This window comes from Palaemon carinicauda, chromosome 1, assembly GCF_036898095.1.
Source record: "Palaemon carinicauda isolate YSFRI2023 chromosome 1, ASM3689809v2, whole genome shotgun sequence".
Taxonomy (NCBI): domain Eukaryota; kingdom Metazoa; phylum Arthropoda; class Malacostraca; order Decapoda; family Palaemonidae; genus Palaemon; species Palaemon carinicauda.
Window position 1 is genome coordinate 162,203,531 of NC_090725.1, and position 20,043 is coordinate 162,223,573.

At 45.7% G+C, this 20,043-nt stretch overlaps 1 protein-coding gene across 4 annotated transcripts in view; it reads right to left on the reverse strand.

The window, feature by feature from the left end:
- LOC137652797 (nicotinamide riboside kinase 1-like) overlaps positions 1-18,223 on the reverse strand; it is a 166,547-nt gene extending 148,324 nt beyond the window's left edge. The window contains exon 1 of one of the 4 annotated variants that reach the window (XM_068386211.1): positions 18,008-18,223. Coding sequence is in view for 2 of the 4 variants with exons in the window: in XM_068386221.1 (XP_068242322.1) it covers positions 18,008-18,065 (58 nt within the window). In the remaining 2 variants the exon portion in view is untranslated. The remainder of the gene's footprint in view (positions 1-18,007) is intronic. The other 3 variants (XM_068386206.1, XM_068386221.1, XM_068386216.1) reach the window with 3 other exon arrangements.
- Positions 18,224-20,043: the final 1,820 nt, after the last annotated feature.

The following is a 20,043-nucleotide window of genomic DNA, read 5'->3' on the forward strand; positions in this document are numbered from 1 at the left end:
GACCTGTCCTGAAGGGACTGACTTTCGCTTAAAGGGTCTAGAAACCTTGCGCCAAGGTTTCTTTTGCGAAGTCTTCGGATGACGAGGAGAAACTTCGTCTCTCCTGTCTTATGGCAAGGACGTGCTTGCCGAGCAACGTCTGATACCTTTGAGGGAACGTCTATTCGTTGGTTTACACTCCTCACTCCCTTAGGTCCTACGACATTCCTTCTCCCTGGTGCATGGGAGCCTGAAAGAGGTCACGGACTAGGCAAGTGACAAGCACGAACAAACGAACCTTCCGCAACACAGCACATGTTTTCTAGCACTCACTTCACTGATATCGTATTTTTCAATAATTTCACATTAGGCATGAATAAAACTGATATCTACCTGAAGCACGCAATTCTCCCTTACATCAAAAGGTTATAATTGCGAAATGAGTCGTATAATGTAAGCACATTAGTACAAAATGAAACACACATGCAAAAATCAAAAAAACATATACATATATATCGAATAAAACGGAAATATATAAAGTTAAAAAGGATCAGTGACTGGGGAGGAGACTAAACTCTCGTTCACTAAAGACTACGTTTTCAATCTCTCACCGTACAGTGCCTTGGGACGAGAATAAAAACTAAAAACGTTTTCTCCTTTCTCCTCGTACAGAGACTTGGGACGAGAGTAAAAAACTGAATCGAGAACAACGTTACTCGCTCCCAAACTCCTTGTACAGAGACTTGGGACGAGAATAAAGATCGGATCGTTCTCTCTTTCTCTCTCTCTCTTGTCACACACAAGAGAATTGCCCACTCACCCTTCGTCAATAAACAGGTTATTTGACCAAAGGAAAAAACTGAAAGGACTAAGAAATTGAAAAGTTCCTTTAAATTAGTATTTAAAACACTTCAGTTTGAAAGAAGAATGAACAAAACGTCAAAATCGATTTACTCTTTCTGCAAAGTGAAACCGTGATTCTCTCTTTCTCTATCGTAACAATAGAGCGCAAACTGCGTAGCATAAATAACCCAAACGTTAGTTCATCTTTGAAAAAACAGCACGAAGACTATTCAAAGAATATCTATCTTAAAATATTTTCTAAAAAATATTCATTTCATAACTCTTACAGAGCAAATGATTTAAACTTAACGAAAATAAAAGTTGAATGGGCTCAACGTTGTTTAACTTCGGTGTCCAAGTTAGGACCGCCTACATCTCGGACTAGGGGAGGAATAGGTAAAGGCCGCATATAAACAAAACATAAAATTTATCTTGATGTTTAGTATAAATGGAAAGCTAATCGAAGAGGCCTAATAAAGGCGGGTGAGATATAAAATATATAGAGGAAAATCTATAATTATCAACAATAATTTATAACGTGATAAAATAATTACTAAAAGCCTAAAACACACTTCCGGACACTGAGGGAAGGGTCGGCCATCTTTACTCTATGGAAAAAACCAGAGATAAAAAAGCAAGGGCAAAACACTTTTACTCTCCTTTCAAAAGCATTTCTTTTGAGGATAGTATTGAATAATCCAACACGGCGAAAGCAATAAAACCAAAACCAAGTACTTCACCAATTCAGTAGAAAACTCGAGGTCATAAAGCGAGTGGAATCGACTTGTCGATGAAACCGACAGAGAAGAACTGAGGCTGTTTACATGTATATGCGGTATCTGGCCGATAGTCGGCGCTGGTGGGCACACCCGCAACCTTCATGGCGATCGCTCGCGAGTTTTTGGAATCTGTCGAGCCGTCGGAGACGTCAGCTATTATATATTCACCGGCTAAGTTTAATATTTAAAAAAGTACCTTTATAGGCAGCAAAGGTATAACCACAACGGCGTTTCTTCTTAGTTTTACGAATGATGGATTCAGAATAGCAATAAAACACGTGAATGACTTGCCTATAAGATAAAACAGAACGACTCTATAACTTGCTCCACCGCAATATACGAAAAAAGAAACCGCACTTGTAATGAACACCTCACCAGCTCAAAGGTTACAACGGGAAAGGCATTGGAACAAAGGCTATGAAAAACCGCTAATAGGGATAAAGGAAGTGGGGGGTAGGGAGATATCTGCATAGGCCTAAGGTGGTGATTGGTTAAAGGAAAAACAAAGAACTCTAGCGGGTAAACATGAATGAACTAAATACGGAAACTAGACCAGAGAAAGGATTTATAAGACACAGAGGAGAGAAAAAGAAATAACCAACAAAAATAAATAAAAACAATATAGGAAGGTAACATGGAATGAACGGTAAATAATATTGAATGGGAATATAAAATGAGATGATCATACCGAGAATTAACTGGATAAAAAAACTAGTCCAGAGTAAGTATTTATGTGCAACCAGGGAGAGAAAGAAATAACCAAACAAATAAACCCAATATAGGAAGGTAAAATGGAATGAATGATAAATAATATTGAATGGGAATAAAAAATGAGAAAATAACACAGTAATAAAAAGAGTAATTGGGGAGAGGAAACTCCTGCGCAGGGGGGGGATATATGCGCAGGTCGGAAACTGATGAAACGAACGTACGTACAAATGGGAAAGGAAATAACCAAACAAATGAACCCAATATAGGAAGGTAAAATGGAATGTATGATAAATAATATTGAATGGGAATATAAAATGAGAAAATAATACGGTAATAAAAAGAGTAATTTGGGAGAGAAACTCCTGCGCAGGGGGGGTTATATATGCGCAGGTCGGAAACTGGTGTGAACGGACGAACGTACAAATGGGTGCTAATGTTAGCAAGGCATGCTAACATTTGATCTACATCAGGTATGGAATGCTAACATTTAAACTACATCAGGCGTTGGCAGCAATGGTTACTCTATTACTACAAGAAATAACCTTTGAAACGGCTCCTCCCAAATATATCCAGTTATACTGTTTTGTATTTTCCTACGGTTATAATAAATACAAGAAGGAAATGTATAGAGAAGAAAAGGACTGATTTACGGTTATATATCGGTTCCCCAGTATGTTTTCCCCACCCAAAAACCCGAGTTCCCACTGGGGGTCCCCCATTATCGGAGGATATAGATGTATATATATTTCTGAAACTATTAATTTGCGACGGGAACGAGTGTTATTTTCGAAGGGAGCGTAATTTTTCCTATAAGAAAAAGTAGTTGGAATCCTAGGTTACATTGCCATGGAATAAACTACAATGAAACCGAAATATGATATTTTAATTATAAAATAAATTTTTGAATATACTTACCCGGTGAATATATAGCTGCAACTCTGTTGCTCGACAGACAAACTCTACGGAAAAAACTCGCCAGCGATCGCTACACAGGTTGCTGGTGTGTCCAACAGCGCCATCTGTCGACCAGATACCCAGCTCTTATGTAAACAAAGACTCAATTTTCTCCTCGTCCCACTGCGTCTCTATTGGGGAGGAAGGGAGGGTCATTTAATTTATATATTCACCGGGTAAGTATATTCAAAAATTTATTTTATAATTAAAATATCATTTTTAAATATTTAACTTAGCCGGTGAATATATAGCTGATTCACACCCAGGATGGTGGGTAGAGACCAGTAATATATGTTGACCACCCGCCAAATCAACCAGGATGCGAAAGGCTTCTTAGCCTTCCGGACAACCCATAAAAAAACAACCTTTCAAGAGACAGATTAAAAGGATAAGGAATTAGGGAATTGTAGTGGTTGAGCCCTCACCCACTACTGCACTCGCTGCTACGAATGGTCCCAGTGTGTAGCAATTCTCGTAAAGAGACTGGACATCTTTCAAGTAAAATGACGCGAACACTGACTTGCTTCTCCAATAGGTTGCGTCCATTATACTTTGCAGAGATATATTTTGCTTAAAGGCCACGGAAGTTGTTACAGCTCTAACTTCGTGCGTCTTCACCTTAAGCAAAGTTCGGTCTTCCTCACTCAGATGTGAATGAGCTTCTCGTATTAACAATCTGATAAAGTCTGACCAAGCATTCTTTGACATAGGCAAGGATGGTTTCTTAACTGAACACCATAAAGCTTCAGATTGGCCTCGTAAAGGTTTAGTACGCTTTAAATAGAACTTAAGAGCTCTAACAGGGCATAAGACTCTTTCTAGTTCATTGCCTACGATCTCCGATAAGCTGGGAATATCGAAAGATTTAGGCCAAGGCCGAGAAGGCAGCTCATTTTTGGCTAGAAAACCAAGTTGCAGCGAACAAGTGGCTTTTTCCGACGAAAATCCGATGTTCTTGCTGAAGGCATGAATCTCACTGACTCTTTTAGCCGAGGCTAAGCATACCTGGAAAAGAGTCTTAAGAGTGAGATCTTTAAAGGAGGCTGATTGTAACGGCTCCAACCTGTCTGACATGAGGAATCTTAGTACCACGTCTAAATTCCATCCAGGGGTAGCCAAACGACGCTCCTTGGTGGTCTCAAAAGACTTAAGGAGGTCTTGCAGATCTTTATGTTTGGAAAGATCTAAGCCTCTATGCCGGAAGACCGATGCCAACATGCTTCTGTAGCCCTTGATAGTGGGAGCTGAAAGGGATCGTCCTTTTCTCAGGTATAAGAGAAAATCAGCTATTTGAGCTACAGAGGTACTGGTCGAGGATACAGAAACTGACTTGCACCAGTCTCGGAAGACTTCCCACTTCGATTGGTATACTCTAATGGAAGACGCTCTCCTTGCTCTAGCAATCGCACTGGCTGCTTCCTTCGAAAAGCCTCTAGCTCTCGAGAGTCTTTCGATAGTCTGAAGGCAGTCAGACGAAGAGCGTGGAGGCTTTGGAGTACCTTCTTTACGTGTGGCTGACGTAGAAGGTCTACCCTTAGAGGAAGACTTCTGGGAACGTCTACTAACCATCGAAGTATCTCGGTGAACCATTCTCTCGCGGGCCAGAGGGAAGCAACTAACGTCAACCTTGTCCCTTCGTGAGAGGCGAACTTCTGCAGTACCTTGTTGACAATCTTGAACGGTGGGAATGCGTAGAGATCCAGATGTGACCAATCTAGGAGGAAAGCATCTATATGTATTACTGCTGGGTCCGGGACTGGAGAGCGATAGATTGGAAGCCTCTTGGTCAGCGAGGTTGCAAAGAGATCTATGGATGGTTTACCCCAAGTGGCCCAAAGTCTCTTGCACACATCCTTGTGGAGGGTCCATTCGGTTGGAATTACTTGCCCTTTCCGACTGAGACAATCTGCTATGACGTTCAAGTCGCCTTGGATGAACCTCGTTACTAGGGAGATGTCTTGACCTTTTGACCAGATGAGCAGGTCCCTTGCGATCTCGTACAACGTCAGTGAGTGGGTACCTCCTTGTTTGGAGATGTACGCCAAGGCCGTGGTGTTGTCCGAGTTAACTTCCACCACATTGCCTCGAAGGAGAGACTTGAAGCTTTTCAAGGCCAGATGCACTGCCAACAGCTCCTTGCAGTTGATATGCATGCTCCTCTGACTCGAGTTCCACAGTCCTGAGCATTCCCGACCGTCTAGTGTCGCGCCCCAGCCCACGTCCGAGAAGAGAACGTGGTTGGGAGTCTGAACAGCCAGGGGAAGACCCTCTCTTAGGTTGATATTGTCCTTCCACCAAGTCAGACAAGACTTTATCTTTTCGGAAACCGGGATCGAGACCGCTTCTAGCGTCTTGTCCTTTTTCCAGTGAAAAGCTAGATGGTATTGAAGAGGACGGAGGTGTAGTCTTCCTAGTGACACAAATTGTTCCACGGATGACAGCGTCCCTACCAGACTCATCCACAGCCTGACTGAGCAGCGTTCCTTCTTCAGCATCTTCTGAATGGATAGCAGGGCTTGATCTATTCTGGGGGCTGATCGTCTTGTTGTTCAGCAACGTCCTCATCAGAGGGTTCCTCATCCGAAAACTGATGAGGAAACGGCAACGGAGTGGGCAACGTCTGGCTCGCTGAGTCCGGTCGCACTGGTGCATGCGTGACGGAGCCGGACGCAACATCATGGAACTGCTGCACAGTCTGTGAACTGTCAACAACCATGGGTGCGCGAGGAAGCACAGCGTCAACCCGAGACTGTCTAGACCGTCTGGGTTGTGCAGTCAACACCCTACTGGGTTGCTGAGGTTGACGCACTGCGTCAAAACAAGTCACCTCTGCTGGTTGTTGAACGTCCTGAACGTCAACAACCACCTCCGAGCGTCGCTTAACGTCAACGTGCGGCTGGCAACCCACACTGGGTCGCATCGGTGGAGGAACCACCTCAACTGGTAGACGCGAGAAGGTTACCTCAGCGTCAACAGGGCGCACAACCGACCGGTTGGAAGGTTGTTGGCCAGAAGGTTCGGCAGCAACCTTCTCCGCATTAAAGTCCTCTATCAAGGACGCAAGCTTGGACTGCATGTCTTGCAGCAAAGCCCATTTAGGGTCTACGGGAGCAGGTGCGGCAACAGACGGGGTTAGCGACTGAGGCGGTACCGCTTTCCATCCCTGAAAGCCTTGTTTATGCATGACATAATTGTACAGCAAAACTTAAAAGGCTCGAAAACAGCTGTGAAGTTGACCTGTAAAAAACTTGGAGCGTCTCCTGGCCAGGCGCCAGGGAGAGTCTACGAGATCTGAGAAGTCTATCTGGGCAGAGGCATGAACTCCCAAGCCGAGAACTTCTCTCGTGTCATATCAGACTCTCGCTCTATAAGCCAGTTTAAAAGAAGGGAAAGCAAGGGCTGTATCCCCCAAACTCCTCCTGGTGATAAACCAGTCGCCTAGCCAACGTAAAGCTCTCTAGGAGAGCGAGAGAGCACTAGCTTAAAAACAACGGCTTCGAAGTAGCTAGGCCTAGTGTAAGCTCTGACGTTTAGGCGAACGAGGAGCAGCAGTTACAAAAAGATCCGGACAAAGATCCTTAAAAAAAAATCATCATGATTTAATTAAAGTCCATAGGGGGCTAAGCAGCTTTAGGCTCCTCTCCATCTGACAGAGTCCTCAAGGGAATATCAGTAGGAGGGGGAACAGCAACTTCCTCATCTACAGGAACCTTGTCCGATAAAAGCTGAGTCTCAAGCAAGGGAGAGACCTACCGTGGTGGCAATGCTTTACAAGCAGAGTCCACACTCACTGGTGCATTAGTAGCGGACCAGAACGCAACGTCATGTAACTGCTTGACAGTCTGTGAACTGTCAACAACTGAACTGTCAACCACAACAGGTGCGTGAGGACGCACAGCGTCCACTCGAGACTGCTTTGACTGCCTAGACTGAGCAGTCAAAACAACTCTAGAATGCGGAGGTTGACGCACAGCGTCAAAACAAGTCAACTCCGATTGTTAGCGAACGTCTTGAACGTCAATAGGAGCATCAGCAAGTGGCCTAACGTCCAAATGCGGCTGAAAATCCACACGAGACCGCACAAAGGAACGTTAGGTTGGCTGAAAGCAAGGATATCGATGAGATAAACGGCTAGACTCAACGGACTAATCGGCAGAATAGTCTTCCATAAGGGAGGCAAGCATATTCTGCATGTCTTGCCATACAACCCATTAAGGATCAACGGAAATGGTTGTGGTAAGAGACGAGGGTAACGTCTGTGACCGCAACACTTTGCCAACAAAAAAGACACTCGGAGTCTGTGTTACGCTTTTGTTAGGCGGCGAGCAGTTATCCGATGACTGCATAGGGTCAGAGCTGTCCTAATGGCTGTAACCAGGACGCTGGACCTGTCCTGAAAGGACTGACTTTCGCTTAAGGGCTTCGAAACCTTGTGACAGGTTTCTTATGCGAAAAGCCTTCGGATGACGAGGAGAAAAAACGTCTCTCTCGTCTTATGGTAGGGGAGATCTTGGTAAGATACACCCGATACCATAGAGGGAAACGTCTGTTCGTTGATCAAGGCCTCTCGAACCCATAAGTCGTTCGACATTACTTCTCCCCTGGGCTTGGGAGCTTGCAAGAGGTCCCGGACTAGGTGAACGACAGGCACGAACAGACGAACCCTCGGACGCAACACTGTAACACTTTGCGCATATCACTTTATCACTTCGATTTTCTGTTTTGCACTTATTTCACTGAAATCGAAACTTTTACTGATTTCTACCTGAAACACGCAATTCTACCCTTCATTAAAAGGTAGTAATTGTGAAATCAGTCGTATAATGCAAGCTCATTAATACCAGCAAAAAACAGAAAACATATTTTAAGATAAAAAATTCAGTGGCTGGGAAAGAGACTAAACACTAGTTCATATAAACTACGTTTTCAATCTCTCACCGCACATAGCCTGGGGACGAGAATAAAAAAAAACTAAAAACGTTTTATCCTTCCTCCCCGTACAGAGACTAGGGACGAGAGTAACTCGAGAACAACGTTACCCGCTTGAACGGAACGTTTTCTCTCCTCTCTCTCCCTCCGTCTCTATCTCTCTCTCTCTTTCTCTCTTGATTTCGCACCTAAGAGAAGAGCCCAATTATATTTCGTCAAAAAAACATGTTATTTGACTAAAGGAAAAAACTGAAAGGTTTTTCAAATAAAAAGTTCCTTTAAAATAGAATTTAAAACATTTAAGCTAAGAAAGAATGAACAAAACGTCAGAAACGATTTACTCTTACTGCAAAGTGAAACCGTGATACACTCTCTCTCTATCGTAACGATAGAGCGCATGTTGAACGTCCTGAACGTCAACAACTGCGTAGCATAAAGAAACTAAACGTTAGTTCATCTTTGAAAACAGTACGAAGACTATCAAAGAAATTCTTTCATAAAACATTAAATTTAAAAAGTTTTAAATTCTTTAAAGGCTAAATACGATATAAAGGGCTCAACGTTGATTAACTTCGGTTTCCAAGTTAGGACCGCCTACTCTCAGGAAAGGTAGCATATAAACAAAACATTAAAATTTATTTTTATATGTTTATAATAAATGGAAAGTTAATCGAAGAGGCCTAATAAAGGCGGAGAGATATAAAATATATAGAGGAAAATCTATAAATAATTCATAACGTGATAAGATAATTACTAAAAGCCTAAACACACTTCCGTCTAAGGGAAGGGTCGGCCATTTAAAAGTGAAAGAAAGTCCATACTCTCTTTGTCACCATAATTAAATCTATCCAAAACGAGTTCAAGATTTAAGATGAAGATAAAACACCTGCATTGCGAAAGCTCAAAACCAGAATATAGTACTTCACCAATATGATGTGAAAAAATGACAAATTTCGTAGATAATTTGTATTTTTCCTACCATACAAACCTTTGCTATTTCCATGGGGTATTTTGGCGGAGCTGAAATGACGAGCCATTAAATTTTAACGAGGGTTAACTACCCCCTCGCTAGTTAGCGGGGGGTAGGGAAGGGGTAGCTAGCTACCCCTTCCCCCCTCACACACTGTGAATAGCTCAATTCACTTAAAGGTAGGACTTGACTTGGGGGTCAGGGCTGGCGGGTAACATTTGCGTAAATAGCAAAGGTTTGTATGGTAGGAAAAATACAAATTATCTACGAAATTTGTCATTTGTTCCGTAACCCAATACAAACCATTGCTATTTCCATGGGGTGACTTACCCTTAGGAAGGGCGGAAAGTCCCCAGCCTTCTGGCTTCGGCTTTACCCGGGGACTCCAATTCCGAGTTGTAGAACTCAAGGAACGGGAGTCCCTAACCCTCGCACGCTGTCATGTTTGACCATCGTGCGGCCTACTAGGATGTGTGTGAAGGAGAATAACGTGACTCGTCCTAGGCAGTTGACCTGGAGTTCTTTATTGTGGAACTCTAGGCTAGGACGTTCCCAATACCACCTCGTCAGGGTATGGGGGACGCGACAGTATTAAGGCTAATACTAGGAGCACAAGGAAGCATGGTTTACCTGCAGAGGTTGAGATCAGCTGTGCAAAGACCTGGATGCTGCTATCCCCAAGAGAGGGGAGAATGAAGAAAGAAGTATGGGCCAGACATACTCTTTCATTCACGCAGACTAAAACCGGGTAACAATGCCCTCAACCTTCTGCTACTTGTCCAATAAGGAGCCTGAGGTTAGACCAGCTGTTGTGCAGCCACCACAGGACCGATAGAAAACGTATCGAGGTTCCTGTGGGTCACGTCCTGCAGGTAGTGGGCTGTGAACGTCGTCTGACGTTTCCAGACCCCGGCTTGTAAAACCTGCGGCACAGAGAAGTTTCTCTTGAAGGCCAGGGAAGTAGCATCACCCCTGACGTCGTGAGCTCTGGGACAACATGACGGAGGAGAGTCGGGATTCAAGGTGCTGCTTATCACCTTGCGAATCCATGAAGAGATGGAGTTCTTGGTGACCCTCCTCTTTGTCCTCCCTATGCTCACAAACAAAGCTTGCACATGAGGACGGGCTGCAGCTGTCCTTTTGAGGTAGCGCCTCAGACTCCTGACTGGGCACAGTAACAGATGGTCTGGGTCACTTGTTACAGAACGTAGACTCGTTACCTTGAAGGAGTGGATTCTTGGATCCAACACCCCAGGGTTTGAGTCTTAGCAATGAACTCAGGGACGAACTTGAACGTTACCTCCCCCCATCCCCTTGAATGGGCAACGTCGTAGGAGAGACCATGAAGTTCACTTACTCGTTTGGCCGAGGCCAACGTGAGTAGGAACACCGTCTTCCACGTTAGGAGGCGATCAGACGCCTGGCGTAATGGTTCAAAGGGAGCTCTTTTCAGAGCCCTGAGCACTTGAACCACATTCCAAGGAGGGGGTCTGACTTCCGACTGGGGCAAGTAAGCTCGTAGTTGCGTATGAGTAGAGAAAGTTCCAACGAAGAGGAAATATCCACTCCTTTCAGTCTGAGGGCTAAGCTTAAGGCTGAGCGATAGCCTTTCACCGCCGAGACCGAAAGGCGCATTTCCTCCCGAAGATATACAAGGAACTCCGCTATTGTTGGAATAGTGGCATCGAGCGGAGAGATACCCCTTCCAGGACACCAACCACAAAAGACTTCCCACTTCGCCTGGTAGACGCTAGCAGAGGATTCTCGCAGGTGTCGAGACATCCTGTCCGCAACCTGTTGAGAAAATCCTCTCTCCGTGAGGAGTCGCTGGATAGTCTCCAGGCGTGAAGCCGAAGCGAAGCTACGGCCTTGTGGAAGATGTTGCAATGTGGTTGTCTGAGTAGCTCGTGACGTGGAGCGAGTTCTCTTGGGGGTTCCGTTAGGAGTTGCAGAAGGTCCGGGAACCATTCCGCATGATGCCATAGCGGAGCTATGAGAGTCATGGAGAGGTTGACCGATAGGTTGGCCTTGTTGAGCAACCTTCTCATCAGACAAAAAGGTGGGAAGGCCTAAACGTCCATATTGTCCCACCTGTGTTGAAATGCATCCTGCCAGAGAGCCTTGGGGTCCGGGACTGGAGAGCAGTAAAGGGGCAGCCTGAAAATCAAGGCTGTCGCAAACAGGTCTACAGTCGGGGAACCCCACAAAGTCAGGACTTTGTTGGCTATCTGAGGATCCAAAGACCACTCGGTACTCACTATCTGCGTCGCCCTGCTGAGGCTGTCAGCGAGGACATTCCTCTTGCCAGGAATGAAACTAGCTGACAGTGAGATCAAGCGGGTTTCAGACCATCTCAGAATCTCTACTGCAAGATGGGATAGCTGCTGCGAGAAGGTACCTCCCTGCTTGTTGATATAAGCCACTACTGTGGTGTTGTCGCTCATCACCACCACGGAGTGGCCCGCCAGGGTTTGTTGGACCTGTTGAAGAGCCAGAAAAACGGCCTTCAATTCTAGCAGGTTGATGTGGAGGCACCTTTCCGATTCTGACCAAACGACTGAGGCTCTTTGGTTCAGAATGTGGGCCCCCCACCCTTGATTTGACGCGTCCGTAAACAGAGTCAAATCTGGGGGGAGGACGAGAAGATCTGCTCCCTTCCGTAGGTTCTCGTCGTCCAGCCACCATCGAAGATCCGCCCGTTCCGAAGGTCCTATGGGAACTAAGAAGTCCGAGGAATCGTTTCCCAGATTCCATCGTGACTTCAGCCGCCACTGAAGGGATCTCATCCTGAGGAGGCCGTTTGGAACAAGACGAACCAAAGATGATAGATGGCCTAAGAGACGTAACCGCAGTTGGGCTGGAAGCTCTTCTCGTCTGAGGAAAGGTTCTGCTACCTTCCTCAGCCTTGCTATCCTTCCGTCTGATGGAAAGGCTTTGTGGAGAATCGTGTCTAGTTTCATGCCTAGGTATATCAGTTTCTTTGTAGGGCGCAGAGAGGACTTCTCGAGATTTACCAAGATCCCTAGATCTTGGCAAACTTCCAGAAGCCTGTCTCGGTGTCGCAGAAGGGTCGACTCCGAGTCTGCCAGGATTAGCCAGTCGTCCAGATAACGAGGGAGACGGATGCCGTTCCTGTGAGCCCACGACGAGATCAGAGTGAACACCTGGGGTGCCATGGAGAGACCGAAACACAGCACTTTGAACTGGTAGGCCTTACCGTCTAGGCTGAATCTTAAGTACTTCCTGGAAGACGGATGGATGGGGATCTGGAAGTACGCGTCCTTCAGATCCAGAGTGCACATAAAGTCTTGTGGTCTCACTGCAAGTCTGACCGTGTCCGCTGTCTCCATACTGAAACGAGTTTGTACGACAAACTTGTTTAGTGCTGAGAGGTCGATGACCGGTCTCCAGCCTCCAGAACGCCTTCTTTACAAGAAAGAGTCGACTGAAGAAGCCTGGGGGAGCCGTCGTCGACCTCCTGGAGAGCATCCTTCTTGAGCATGGTCTCGACTTCTGCCGGGAGGGCCAACCCCTTTGGCGATACCAAGGCATAGGAGTTCAACGACACTGGATTCGCTGTCAGGGGAGGTAGAGATGTTGTGAACGGGAGGCGATACCCTTGACTGATCACAGAGACCGTCCAAGGGTCGGCCCCGAGTTGCTGCCACCTCTGCACGCAACTTTTTAGGCATCCCCCCACAGGTGGACACGCGGGGGGACTGCCACTCCCAGTGTTTGCGACCTTTGCCGCTTCCTCTAGGAGTTCTACCCTTAGAGGACTTGCCACGTCTTGTCTTTCGGCTGAAAGGACTGCGGCTTAGACACGCTTGTCTTAGCTGCCGAAGCCTGCTTAGGTGTCTTGCGAGGCTGCTGTTGACGTTGTTGTTGAGGGGCTGGAGGTTATAGGGCCGAGATGTCAGGGCCCTTTGGAGGAGAGAGTCCTGGTTCGATCTCCTCCACCTCTCAGCCGTCTGCTCAATGTCACGAGGCTCCAGTAACTCCCCTTCAAAATTAGAGGAGTGTCTGAGCCTGCTGACGTCTGCAGTGGGGATCTTCAGATGGCACCTCTCGGACACTGAATCGCGTCTTTTGAGGATCATGTTGGCCCACAGGTTAGTGACCTGGTGGGCTAGAAACTCAATAGAGCGAGAGCCCGAGAGGAGGAAGATCTCCAAAGCTTTCCTATTGCTCTCCTTGGACAGATCCTCGGATCGCAATAGGATGCCCAGAGACCCAAGCCAGAGATCAAGCCACGAAGTTGCCTGCATGGCACTCTTTACGACTTTTCCCAGGTTTTGGGTCTCTGACGCTGCAAACGTCACCTGCCGGGTAGAGAGCTTCTCGAAAGAAGTTCCCTTTGCTAGTTCTTCCATGGAATGATGGAGTGGGGGAGACATGCAAGACTCCCCGTCGATCTCGAAATACTTCCTCTGTTGGACTAGAGGAGGTGGGAGGAGTTTGAACCCGGCAGAAGAACGTCCTGAGGAGGCCAGACCGGAGAGTTGAGCTTTGACCTTGTCTCTGGCGCCTTTCACCCCTTTAGACCAGGGCAAAGCCGCACTAGTCTTGGGGGGCTTCTGGACACCAAAGACCTCGTCAAGAACGGTGTCTTTCCCCTTGCGAGGGGCTGTCTCCGGGTCCTTGATTTTGTTGAGCTCCTCATCAATCCAAGGACCTGCCAGAACGCATGTTCTGACTCGCTGTGCTCTCCTCTTGGTGGACTGGCAGCTAAGTTTCCCTTCCCCCATCCCTTCTTGGGGAGCGTGGGCGCGTAGGAGCACGGACTCAAGAAAGAACGTGTGCGCGCATGTGTGAATGCGCGTAGGCACGCAGGAGCGCGGGCGCTCAGACTCTTGACTAAGTCCAGAAGCGCAGGAGAACGTCGGCCAGAAGAGCGCGTTAGCGAGCGCCCCTTCTTAGGGTCTGCAGGAACCAAGGCATGCGGACGTGAAGGGCGAGCTGCAGAAGATCGTGGGCGCGGTTGCGCCAAACTAAGAAGGCGCTCAGCAATAGAAGGGCGCGCAGGCATCAATGGGCGATCAGGAGAGCGCGAGCGAGGCAAAGGAGAACCCTTGCGTTCATCAGGACCAGGCGAGCGTGGGCGCACAGGGCGCGCATCAGGCACAAGCACAAATGAGTGCTTGCGCGCGGGCGAGTGCTTGAGCGCAGGAGAATGATGGTGCGCAGTGCGCGCATCAGGAAGGCGCTGCAACTTCTCTGGAGGATGAGAGCGCCCAGGAGAGAGCTGGCGAGCAGGAGATTACTGGGGCGTTGGAGAGCGCTGCAACTTCTCAAGAAGATGAGAGCACCCAGGAGAGCGCCGGCGAGCAGGAGATCGCTGGCGCGTTGGAGAGCGCTGGCGAGCAGGAGATCGCTGGCGCGTTAGAGAGCGCTGGCGCGTTGGAGAGCGCTGGCGCGTTGGAGAGCGCTGCAACTTCTCTGGAAGGTGAGAGCTCCCAGGTGAGCGCTGGCGAGCAGGAGCGCGCCCAGGTGAGCGCTGGCGAGCAGGAGAGCGCCCAGGTGAGCGCTGGCGAGCAGGAGAGCGCTCAGGTGAGCGCTGGCGAGCAGGAGAGCGCCCAGATGAGCGCTGGCGAGCAGGAGAGCGCCCAGGTGAGCGCTGCCGAGCAGGAGAGAGCCCAGGTGAGCGCTGGAGAGCAGGAGAGAGCCCAGGTGAGCGCTGGAGAGCAGGAGAGAGCCCAGGTGAGCGCTGGAGAGCAGGAGAGCGCCCATGTGAGCGCTGGCGAGCAGGGGAGCGGTGGCGAGCAGGAGATCACTGGCGCGTTGGAGAGCGCTGGCGAGCAGGAGATCGCTGGAGCGTTGGAGAGCGCTGTAACTTGTCTGGAAGATGAGAGCGCCCAGGTGAGCGCTGGCGGGCATTGGCGAGCAGGAGAGCTAGAGCTCCATTGCACGCAAGCGAGCAGGTGGCGCGCAGGGGAACCCTGCGTAGGCGCCCAAAGCACGTCCGCAGCCAGGAACGGCGAAGGGAGGTCTGGTAGGTGTAGGGGATCGCGAACGATCCGCAGGAAGTTGCAGTGACGATCCTCTCCAGACGAGACGGATCCTCCACAGGGGAGGAGACGAAGATCCAAAGAGGCGCCTCCTAACTCCCTTGTAGGGAGAAGGAAGACCTCTCTCGCGCAGAGGGCGAAGCGAAGGCGCCCTCTGGGTAGGAAGACGGGTCATCCGTCCTCTGAAGAGGAGTCTCTGTGGTGAACTTCCCTCACGAGGAAGAAACACTTGCAGGAGAGACCGTAGGACTCCACTGCCCCCCGAAGGAGACCGAGCCTTCCGCAACAACAGCAGCAGTAGGCCTCCGAAGAGGAGTCTCTGTGGTGAACTTTCCTCAGGGGGAAGAAACACTCGCAGGAGAGACCGGAGGACTCAACTGCCCCCCGAAGGAGACTGAGCCTTCAGCAACAACAGCAACAAGAGGCCTCCGAAGAGGGATCTCTGTGGAGAGCTTCCCCCACGGGGAAGAAACACTCCTGCAGCTGCTCAGCCCCTTGAACGTAGCCGCAGATGCAACCGCTCAGCCCCAAGAGCATAGTTGCACAATATCAATTATAAATTAAGGTAAGAGAAGTTTCCCCCGAAAGAGAAACAACTCAAAACCTGGGAAAGGAACCTCCCTCGGAAGGGAAGTGTCCCCATCCAAGGAGGCGAGCCTCCTGAGAGTTCTAAGATGAACTGAGGAGCTGTCGATATCACGGGAGGACTTCCAGGAGGAGACACACGCCCCTGACGAAGATCCAACCCACAAGACAGCTCTGTTTCGTAAACCCATAGGCAAACGAACAGCAAATCATTAACTGTGAAAAAAATGAACAGTAATTAGTTAACATTCATTCCCCCGGGAAGACTCCGAAGAGGAACCCGAGGGAAAAAACCCAAGAATTACATAACGGGCAAGAGCCCTCCACCTCACCTATACTCATGGGAAGGTGGGGTGGGTAGGGCGCTGGCGAAAGCTGTAACAAAACAGAATTAAAACAGTTACGCTATGCAATTCAAAGAAAGTTCACTAAAAGTAAGAACGAACAACCCGAAGGGAAACGTTCTACAAACTGAAGTTAACAAAACAAAAACAATTAGATTTATAACAAGTAATAAAAAAATAATTGTAAAGCACAGCGTTGAAACTCCACCCACATAGAGGAGTTATGTAATAATATAGTAAATGTAGTAAAGGTGAACGAACTCCAGGAGATCGTGAACCATGAACTACTACTTAGAGGCCTGACTGCCGGCGGCCACACGGAGATATCGTACACACACACACACAAGCGTGAACACTGAAAAGGAAACTTACTGATTTCCATACTCAGATATATACATAAACATAAAATATGTTACATATATATATATATATGAGTACAAGAAATGTAAGTACAGTAGTTAAGTAAAGACAAAACAACAATAATGGCTGGCCAAGCGAGGACAGGAACGGAGACGTCCGATCACTGTCCGAGCCAAAAGTGAATTGAGCTATTCACAGTGTGTGAGGGGGGAAGGGGTAGCTAGCTACCCCTTCCCTACCCCCCGCTAACTAGCGAGGGGGTAGTTAACCCTCGTTAAAATTTAATGGCTCGTCATTTCAGCTCCGCCAAAATACCCCATGGAAATAGCAATGGTTTGTATTGGGTTACGGAACAACTCCAGTTTAGCAACAGCGAGTAAAGTACGTCTTGTCGACAGAGAGAAAATTGAGTCTTTGTTTACATAAGAGCTGGGTATCTGGTCGACAGATGGCGCTGTTGGGCACACCCGCAACCTGTGTAGCGATCGCTGGCGAGTTTTTTCCGTAGAGTTTGTCTGTCGAGCAACAGAGTTGCAGCTATATATTCACCGGCTAAGTTAAATATTTCAAAATCTAACATTACTATCGCTAGTAATGTCACCATACTGTTGGTAACTCTGTGTATCATTCGTAATATGGAGAATTTTACCGTTCACAGTAAATACCTGAGGTTTGTGACCTGTCATACTACTAGGTTAGGTTAGGTGGGTTTGTTAGGTTCTGTGCCCTTTTTGTACTTTTTATACATTGAATAAAACTTATATGGAAAAATTATTTAAAATACGTATGGATATATCTAGCATTGCTATCGCTAGTAATGTCATCATGCCGTTGGTAACTCTGTGTACCATACGTCAACGTTGGTAACACTGTGTATCATTGGTAACGTTGCTAATGTTATCGTTCGCAGTACATTCGTAAGGGAAGTGACACCGTTGAACAAGTGCTTATATTTATAAATATTTTAACACAACATATATGACAACAGTGATTATAATTAACCATTTTAACAGAAAATATATGTTTTCCTGTATGAAAAAACGTGATTTAACCGGTTTTCACCTTCATTTCATCCGTAATAACAGCAACCAATTCGGCAACAAAGTTAGCCAAATTGGTTGATCTGTTTGTTTGCGGTTGAAATGATCGTCAATTTCGGTTAAATCACGTTATTTACTATAAGAAAACATATACAATACAAATTTACCCTTCCCCCTTCCTCAACATATCTTGCTAATTATTGCTTTCCCAGAATTTAAATAACCACCTAATTACTGTGCAAGAATATGAGAACTGCAGGATTGCATTATTTTGCAGTAAATGGAGAGCGTGGTGCTGTAAACAATTACCCATTTTTCTATATTTTTTTTAAAATATTCCTTACATTTCAGTAAGATTTCATTATTGGTCATTAATCTCCATTGCAAAGCCATTCCTTTGATAAATAACTATTGGGTAATTTAGTTCGTAATAAATATGTTTCATGATAAAATCGCAAAACTCGTAATAGGGTTAATAGCCAGCATGAAAGGTTAACATACTTACTAGTCAATTCATCATCGTTAAAAAGTTCTAGTCCTCTTTTCACCAGCGACCAGGACATCTCATTTATGTAGTTTCCTGACAGAAACAACAATTGGTTCCAAACCAAATGTACGTGATGTAAGAAATTGGTGCCCACTAAGCTGGATGACCAACATTTGTTGTCATCCAAGAAGTCCAAGACAAGTCTCCTCGTGAGGATTCTTCTTCTTCTTCTTCTTCTTCTTCAGGTTCAGATTCTGGGGTGAGGCATAGCCTTTACAACGGCGCCTCTAACGCTTATCTTCTTGTACTGTTTTGCCCTTTCTTCCACATTATGTTTAATACTTCTTTTTTCTTTTCTATATTTGTTTCACTAAATAAAAATAATCCTACTATTTTCTTTGGGTCTTCGTCGTATGGTTGTTGTAGCTCAATTACCTCATTCCTTTCTTTTCTATATTCCTGGCAAAATAACAAAAAATGTATCAAATCTTCCTCCTCATTTTCACAAAAATTACAGTTTACATTCCCTCCATTGTGTCTATTTACAATATTTAGTTTTAACGTATTATTTCTTGCTCTAAAAAAATATCACTGAAGCAAATGTATTGTCATAAATTAACTCTTCTGTAATTTCTTTCTTCCACGTTCTATATATTTCTAAGCTCACTTTACTTTCTATTTCTTCTTTCCCCTTTTCAGTATCCCACTTTCTGGTTTCCGTCTTTATTTCTGCCTTGTTCATTCTTCTTATTTGTCTTATGCCTAAACTTAATTCTTCCAAATACTTTGCAGGTTGTTTCCACCATCTTCCTTATTTTTCTTGAATATCCTGGATAATTATTTTCAGTATTTCCTTCTTTCCATTCAGGGTACCATTTAAGTACTGCAGCTTCCCATCCATCACCCTTGCTTTCATAGAAGATGCACCTATCTCCCCTCTTAGAGCAGTATTAGCTGTGCTTTTAGTGGCACCTAAAATCTTCCTGTATACCCCATTCTCTATTCTTTGTAGTTTCTCTATTTCAGTTTCTGTTAGATTTATAACATTTGTTCCATACAAAATAGATGGTAAAGAAATACTTTTCCAGAACGTTTTTCCTATCATCACTTTATTGCAACTTTTCTCTATAACTGAATATGTTAGATTAGCTCATTTTTGTGCCTTTTCTATCATTACCCTTTTCTGAGTTTTAAATATATTCCTACTATTGTCTAGCTTTATTCCTAAGTATGTCAAACTTTCTACTACTTTGATTCCCTCTATGTTATCTGGCTTTTCTTTCATATTGTAAATCATATTACTCTTTTCTTTATTAATTTCCAACCCACATTTTTTACTAGTTTCTACTAATATCTGAATGTTACGCTTTGCATTATGTATATCCTGTGCAATTATTAAGGCATCATCTGCAAAAAATAATGATTCTATCTTTATTAATTGATTTCTGAAACCGTTTCCTTCCTCTTCTATTTTCTTCATGACAATATACGTAATCAGTTTAAAAAGTGAAGTTGATCCTGTGCAACCTTGTTTAATTCCACTTGTAACCTCCATTTCTTGTTCTATACCTTCTCCTAAGTCAATGCCCGTAGTATCTCCTTGATAAATATTTGCAATTGCACTTATGATTTTGGTGTTAATTTTATATTCTTTTCTTCTTCTTCTTCTTCTGTTTTAGTAGAAAATGTGGCTCAATCTTTGGATGGTTCCAGGTTCCTCGTTGCCCATCCCAATAGCACGATGGACTGTGGCCACACCTGCTAGAAGCATAGTAAATGCAAAGCTCTGCAATCTGCAGAAAATTTATCGTCACAAGTTACCTCCTACACAGACAGCACAGCTTGCTTACTTTTGTTTCTAACTTCCAGGACCTGTCTAATATATCGGGCAACATCTCTAGTTGGTGTTTGTAAATTCCTTAATACTGTGCTATTAAGTACAGTTAAACATATGCTCAGTCGTCTCTTTTGTTTCACTACACAACACACAAAGCCTATCATTTTCATTCCTGTTGCTATAATTTTATTTTAATTCTGTCACGTTCAATTTTGTT